Source organism: Triticum aestivum, chromosome 4A (assembly GCF_018294505.1).
Source record: "Triticum aestivum cultivar Chinese Spring chromosome 4A, IWGSC CS RefSeq v2.1, whole genome shotgun sequence".
Taxonomy (NCBI): Eukaryota; Viridiplantae; Streptophyta; class Magnoliopsida; order Poales; family Poaceae; genus Triticum; species Triticum aestivum.
The window spans coordinates 216,987,750-216,995,323 of record NC_057803.1 but is presented as its reverse complement, the minus strand read 5'-3'; the positions used below and the strand labels follow the sequence as shown (position 1 = coordinate 216,995,323).

Here is a 7,574-nt window from a genome sequence, read left to right as displayed (position 1 = left end):
TGATCCACTTTCACCTTCTGATTAGGCATCAATGATTACCTGCCTGTTCGAATCTTCTCATGATACCTTCTTACTTTGCTCTCGATATTTTCCAAAGTTTCATGTCGAGAGTTACTTCTGCCACCTACACAGATGTTAACTACCAGATAAGCAACCTTGTAGAGGTTCGTTCTTCCGAAGCTACCCCTTATCCTTTCGTAAGTTCGACAAAGACCCCGAAGAAAGGATGCCGACTTCATCACGATGATATGAAGCAAAGAAATGAATACATCAACGAGAAGAATCACCCTCTCCGATGAGAGCAACAAGAACAAGAAGACTCGTTAGAATTTCGTAACCAAATCCTTTCCCCATTATTACTCCCCCTCTTAAATCTCGGGATGAGATTTCTTGTAGTGGACGAGAATTGTGACACCCGGATAGTTAAGCTACAGTAACCCGCTACTAATGATGCCTTGTCATCCGATTAATGTTGCTAAACCTCACTTTGATCCAAACCTCATTCAAATTCATATTCCAAAAAAACAAGTCAAACAATTAAAAATTTCGAAAGGTAAAATAAAAATATTTCATGGGTTGAAAATATTCACTAACAATTTTTCATGAAATAATAAATATTATTCGAAATGTTAAAGTGCCCCTAAGCTCTTTTTAATCGACCCATAAAGCTTTTCATGGAACTATCTTAACGTAAATAAATTTACAAATTGTTCGACATAATTTGCAACTTTTTGTATGAACTCCGAATAACACCTAATATTATTGTGCTAAGTTGCACAATTAACAAAATCCATTTTTGGCTCAAATTAGTATAAAACAGTAGGAAATAAAAGAAAGCACAAATTAAAAGAAAAGGAATAAAAACTAAACCCTACTGTGCACTTGCAGCCGGCTGCTACAGGAGCCGGCCCAGCCCAACAATGCTCATCCCCTACCTCTGTTGGACACGCGCGCAGCGTCCGTGGCCGTGGATGGCCGCTTGCCGGCCATCCGCCGCTCCCCCCGGCGATATATAAGTCTCCCCTCAGCGCCCCAGCAAACCTAGCCCTCTCCCTGCTCATCCCTCCCGCCGTTTTCTTCTCTGCGGCACGCATCCGAACGGCGCTCGCCATGGCCATCATCATAGTCACGGCGACCGGCCTTCTCGTCGCCTGAGATCAAGTTCAGGGGCTTCCACACTGTCGACTCCTTCACCCACGTGTGTTGAAACGAGCCGGGACAGCTCGTACTCTCGCCATCGAGCTCATCTCCGTCGCGTACATCGCCGATGTTCGTCGTCGTTGCCGCAGTTCCGATCCACCCGCGGCCTCCGCGACTGCGCCATCGAGCACGTGGTGAGCTCCTCGTTCCGTTTCCCCCTTTCCCCTTTCAATCCGTGTCGTTTACGCCGTTGTTCACTGTAGCCGGATCTCCGCTTTCGTGTACACATGTGCCCGCTGTTCCTTTGTTCGTTGCTTCTTCTCTGTTGTCGCCACCGCTATACTGCTGCTTACCGTAGCTGCTCTGCTGCTCATTACTGCTGTCGGCCGCTGCTGCCATTGCCGCCCGCGGCTGCTGCCGCCTGCGCCCCCGCGCTCGCTCGCCGCTGCCACCCGCGCCCACGCACGCCCCTGCCACGCCCCTACGCGCCTGCGCCTGGCTGACTGCGCGCTGGCTCGCAGGGCCACGAGCCCGCGCATGCCGCATCGCAGCCGCTGCGCATGTTCGCTGCTTGCTCGCTGCTGCTCCAGGCCATGGCCGTGGTGGCCTCTATGCGGTGCTGCCCCTGGTTTGCCCAGGGGAAGGCATGGCTTGAGCCACTACCAAACGGACTGGCCATTAGACTAGGATTAGTATTACTAGTACAAATGCCCGTGCGTTGCAACGAGAAAAAAAAACGCAAAACCTGCTACACATGCCATTACTCACATTTCTTATATCCATTTTTGATCAATGTAGTAATAAATTTAAATTGATTATCATTTTTCGAAGCATGAATTTTGGACATCAAGAAATCACCCTGATGTCCTTCATTTGATGGAAGAGTAGTGGTGCATGGATTAGTATGATTAAAAACTTCCATATTTTGCTCTTTCGAAAAACTATGTGATGCAACATGTGAAAAAGAAATATCAGATGTTCCTTCCCACATTAAGCATTACTCAAGACCTACACAAATTCATACCCTCTATTTCAACACACGTCCATTTGTATTGTGGCTTATTATTGCCTTTTCCGCCCATGGCTTTCAAAACGTTCCGCACGGCTAAGCTTAGCCGCTCGCTCGACCTTGTCGGAGCGTCCACGTCATCCGCCGGTCGACCACGTCGGCTATTAACCCTACGAGCTCTTTCTCAAACCTCCTCTGCTAGTTTCGGCGGCTCCTAATGGTTGTTCCAAATAATACATAATTATAATCTAAATTATGTTGCATTTATTTTTGATTTTGAGTGCCTTTTATCAATATGGATTTAAATTAATGTTAAAGTTATTTAAAAATCCATAATAATTTATAATCAAATAATTTCTCCACCGTATAAATCTAAAATAAATATTTTAAACTTCCACTTTGAAAGATTAAACTAAAGCATTAAGTATATGCTGGTCACCTTAAATTCAACCAGAATATTGTTTTCAAAGTCAAGTAATTCTAATATTTTTAGAACAATGGTAGCTTAATTTTGAGTTAAAATAAGTAGGATATTTTTTTCAGTATTTATAAGAGAGTTCGTGTACTGCTGGCTGCTGCTGATTTACACGGTGATCACTCATGGGATCGATGTATATATCTGTAGTTAATCTAGCACACACATTTACCTTGGGTGTTTCCTCACAACACCGTACCTGGTGGAGGTAGACCTGGAGTGCGTTGAGGTAGAACATCATCGCCATCAAAGATAGATGGAGATAGATGGCAATCAGAGCAGCGGAATTACATATGCCTGGGAGAAAGACATCCATTGTAGAGTGAAATCTCCTTTTGTTTTTCTCTGATTGTAAGAAACAGTGGGGAATGCTGACAATCACACAAAAAAGAGCAAAACCATATTGCATACCTGAGTGTCTGGACGTGCCTACGAATTACAAATCAGGGTGGATGATCATGTAGGTTCTCATTCACAAATCAGCATGGTGCGAAAAGTAGAATGAGTAAAGCCTGGAAATAGGAAATATCTGACCAGCAAGGAGCAGTCATTTCCTTGCTACTGGCCTTTGCATATACATAACTGAAAGTGGGATCGGTATTACTTAAATGCTGAAAAAAATCTTCTGACAATAGCAGTCATCAAGAAAACATGAACAATTTGTGCATAACTTGGCTATTAGCCTTGGTACGAATTGATTAAAAGTGTTATTAGTAAGACAATTACATTATCAAAAACTCAAAGCTTTTACAAAATAATGGCAAAACTGCGTACACAAAAGACACTTTCATAACCAGATATACTATCTAATTGACTTGATTTCCTATGCTTCGACACCGTGGACGTAGGGATGGACTCATACGCATCTAGCCTGCAATCTGCACTTTGCGCAACGCCATTGGAAGCGACACCGGAGCAAACAGCTGTGCAACTTCTCGTCGGCTCTCTTCTTCGATGTCCCAACTCATGACAACTTGTAGAAGGAATGCTACATCCGTTTTTCCACAACCTAGAATGAAAAATCTTGGTAGCAAAGGAAAATGTCGAGGAATGAGAAAGACCACATGTCTCTGTCTAAGTAGCATAGTTAGTATTACAACAAACAAACCAGCACCAGCTGCCCTAACTGGACCTTCAAATCAAGACCTAGTTTAATCTGATCGGGCCAAACTAATCAGTCAATTCATGGAACATCTAGTCAATTTTCTATAAGGAAACATATAGTTAGATTGTCCGCTCAAGATCGAATACTGCAGTTTGAAGGGACTGTCCAATCTACATAAATCATGAACACGTTTTCTACATTTCCTGACTAAAACAACAATGTCTGACCATTGGCTTACGCATACTGCAATACAAATTGCAAACTGCTGACAAGTGTTAACATGTCGTTGGTTTTGATGACCATATAATTTTACTTTGGTGAAAAGAAAATTTCAGTCACAGTGATAGCTCCAGCCTCCAGCCAACAACCAAAAAAGTAGTCTCATTGGTTATAGACATCGAGCAGTCCAAAAAGTTGTCGGCTCCAGAGCAGTATGGAACATCATCATAATCAGATAAATCCCGAGAATACTAAAGGTCCAGATGGGATCAAGAGGAAGGGTCGTGCAGGTGGTTGGGTTTGTTTTTCTTTTCTCTCGCATGTACCGCTTCTGGTTCACTTCATATGAGGACTGCGGGTCGACGCGTGCGTTACAAAACAACAACAACAAAGCCTTTAGTCCCAAACAAGTTGGGGTAGGCTAGAGGTGAAACCCATAAGATCTCGCAACCAACTCATGGCTCTGGCACATGGATAGCAAGCTTCCACGCACCCCTGTCCATAGCTAGCTCTTTGTCGATACTCCAATCCTTCAGGTCTCTCTTAACGGACTCCTCCCATGTCAAAATCGGTCGACCCCGCCCTCTCTTGACATTCTCCGCACGCTTTAGCCGTCCGCTATGCACTGGAGCTTCTGGAGGCCTGCGCTGAATATGCCCAAACCATCTCAAACGATGTTGGACAAGCTTCTCCTCAATTGGTGCTACCCCAACTCTATCTCGTATATCATCATTCCGGAGTCGATCCTTCCTCGTGTGGCCACACATCCATCTCAACATACGCATCTCCGCCACACCTAACTGTTGAACATGTCGCCTTTTAGTCGGTCAACACTCCGCGCCATACAACATTGCGGGTCGAACCGCCGTCCTGTAGAACTTGCCTTTTAGCTTTTGTGGCACTCTCTTGTCACAGAGAATGCCAGAAGCTTGGCGCCACTTCGTCCATCCGGCTTTGATTCGATGGTTCACATCTTCATCAATACCCCCATCCTCCTGCAACATTGACCCCAAATACCGAAAGGTGTCCTTCCGAGATACAACATTGCGGGTCGACGCGTGCGTTGCGGCGGGAAAACACAACGGCCAAGGTGTGAGAACAAATATGATAAAGACAGAAGTACCCTCAGGAATTCTTGAGCCGAATCTTCGCAAGCCTATCTTTCAACATGGCATTGTCTAGAGATTTGGGTCTAGGGTTCGTCCAGAGTGAGGTTATATGTGGATTTGGGCTGGGTTTCAGGGATGCCGACTCGGATATAATTTACCATTTTGTGGAGGACATGTTCCTAAAAGAAGTCTGATATTTCTTGAGTCGAAACAGATAATTCTCAAATATTTCAGATATCATTAACATACATGTGATTGCAGGAACAGGGTGGGATTTTTTAACCAAAATCAAGCTTGCTCAAATCCCTGTTTGATTTGAAAATTTAACTCAAGCCTTGCATAATCACGAGTTTAACTCTCAGATATGCAAGTAGAAGAAAACTTAGACAAACCTTGCAGCAGGCATCCTATTTGAGAAAGTCCTGCTGTGGCGAACCTGAGACTCACACAGACTGATGAGCTCATTTAGTTCAAGAGGTAAATCACCATAAAGTCTGTTTCTTTTAAGAAAGCTGCAATTCAAATAGTAAGGTCAGTCAAGTTTTGAAGTAAAACAGAAATGAAAAAAAACATATATCAAAGTTCGCACGCACATAAATTCCAGGGATAAAATGTTTATTAGCTCTGATGGAATTGATCCATTGAAGTTATTGTACCCCAGATCCTGCACCTTCAGCTCTCGTAAATCTCCCATCTCTCTAGGGATAATACCATAGAACAAGTTCCTGTGCAGTACACTGTATGGATGGAAGGAAAATAGATCAGAAAAGTTTGAAGGGCGAACATCATTTCACAAGTACATAAGATACAAAAAATAATATCTGTAGACATAAGATGCTTTCTTGGTGAGTGCCTGAATGGGCATACATAATTCAACAGATAGATTTACTATGGTATTGGCAATAGGAAAACTACATAAAGCACTGGGTGGTACTTGAATTTGATCCATGCAAAATTGTATTCTCAAAAGTCCCCTAGATCCAAGAAGAAACACCTGTCTTGTATCCAACTACACTCGACGAAAGAACATACACCAAGTTGATTGATGTGCCTTAATTGACAGCTCAAAAGTTGAGGTCATAAGCCTCATCAGGAAAACATACACACTACGAAGTTTCAGCTTTGCTACTATGCTCAACATGATAGCCTATATCAAAGTGCAAAATGACTCTTATTCAGTTGGTAGTTTCAGAAATACCAAATACTATCTTATGGTTGAAAGCGTGAAACATGTTATGTCAAAACCAAAGTGTTCAGAAAAATACGTCACCAGAGGAACTATAGAGTATGCTTACAGAAAATGCATATTAGTAAGCTGTCCAATCTCAGGAGATAACATTCCCTTCAGACCAAGATTTGACAAGTTCCTATGAAACAAAGGTAAACACAAATTAGGCAAAAACATCAAAATACATATTATCAATCAAAGCATAGGGAAATGTTGCAAACATAACACATGATAGAAAACAATGTAAATAGAGCAAACATAGCTGCATAAGATGGGAATCCTATACTGAACAGTTCATGCATGTCAGGGGAACTGGATGTTTAACAAGATATCCCCAACACTGGTGCTCCACATAAAACAAAATTAAGATTTGCATCAATCAAGGGTTCTTAACAACTCAAAATCAGCACCAAAAGAATTGGCAGTATCGAACGAGCCAAGTCTATTTTTGAAATCCGAAGCCTCCCCCTCCCTCTCTATCTCCACCGTCTTCTCCTTCAATCACCGCATCCCCGACGACCCCAAGAATCCGAGGCATGATCCCCCCGAATCGCACCCCAATCTTCCTCGCCCCAAATCCCCATGAATCTCGCACCGCATCAAGGGACACGAGAATCACGAATCCCCAAGTATATTCATCGACAATCCGGGAAGAAACCCCCAGCCCCGGTGGTCCGGCCATGGACACGGACCCGCTGCTCCCCACCACCGCACGGCTGCCCCTCCACCCGTTGCCGGAACACACGCCGGTCTCCAACTTCGATGCGCCACCCTCATCGCGCTGCCCGTCCCCGGCATCCTCCTACAAGGACAACCTCATCTTCAGGCCTCACCACCCATCGCTGCCACCCTCGCCTCCTCCCCCGCTGCCGCCGCACCACTATCGCCGTGACTTCGATCCAAATCAGAGGCACATGAGCAGGAGGAATCCGGCCGGCGGCGGCGGACGGCCAGAGAAGTAGATCAGCCGCCGCGTAGATCGGAGGCAGCGGCGGCACCCTACCCATACGCATCGAACGAGCCCGTGCGCGTATGTGCTGCCAGCTAGTGTTTCCTTTTTCTCAGATTAGACATTTTAAAAAGGACTGTGGGTAAAACAGGTATTAGCAGTAACCTTAGGTGCTACATAGAGTATGGCTTACGGACCCCACCACTAACTAGACAAAATAAACAATCTATTTAAAATAATGGCCCAATGAGATCTGGGCCCAAATGCCCAGATTTGACCAGTCAACCCAGTCAATGTTGACTGTTGGCCCTGGTGACTCAGCACCCCACTAGCCCCACAT

The 7,574-nt window shown here is 44.4% G+C and overlaps 1 protein-coding gene across 5 annotated transcripts; it reads right to left on the bottom strand.

Annotated features, from left to right (window-relative positions):
- Positions 1 to 2,796: 2,796 nt before the first annotated feature.
- On the bottom strand, positions 2,797 to 7,353 carry LOC123085864 (probable LRR receptor-like serine/threonine-protein kinase At1g63430). Of its 5 annotated transcripts, none has more exons than XR_006440028.1 (5): positions 6,353 to 7,349; positions 5,651 to 5,794; positions 5,450 to 5,569; positions 3,036 to 3,206; positions 2,797 to 2,921 (listed from the first exon to the last, which is right to left on the bottom strand). XR_006440028.1 is itself a non-coding variant. In XM_044507578.1 (5 exons), exons 2-5 carry the CDS (start codon positions 6,394 to 6,396, stop codon positions 3,372 to 3,374), a joined length of 570 nt encoding a protein of 189 aa, XP_044363513.1. In that variant the 5' UTR covers positions 6,397 to 6,424; positions 7,289 to 7,353; the 3' UTR covers positions 3,288 to 3,371. The 5 variants fall into 5 exon arrangements, 4 of the variants coding, with proteins under 4 accessions (XP_044363515.1, XP_044363513.1, XP_044363514.1 ...); XM_044507578.1 differs by lacking the exons at positions 2,797 to 2,921; positions 3,036 to 3,206 and adding an exon at positions 3,288 to 3,633 and having other exon boundaries at positions 6,353 to 6,424; positions 7,289 to 7,353; XM_044507580.1 differs by having other exon boundaries at positions 2,797 to 3,206.
- Between the last annotated feature and the right edge of the window lie 221 nt (positions 7,354 to 7,574).

Excerpts from the sequence above, each read along its gene's own strand:
- LOC123085864 (XM_044507577.1), bottom strand. The coding sequence starts at position 6,462 with ATGTTTTTGCCTAATTTGTGTTTACCTTTGTTTCATAGGAACTTGTCA. Across the intron at positions 5,795-6,352 it reads CTTACTAATATGCATTTTCT|TGTACTGCACAGGAACTTGT; the intron begins GTAAGCATACTC and ends CCATCCATACAG. Across the intron at positions 5,570-5,650 it reads ATTTTATCCCTGGAATTTAT|CTTTCTTAAAAGAAACAGAC; the intron begins GTGCGTGCGAAC and ends TTTGAATTGCAG.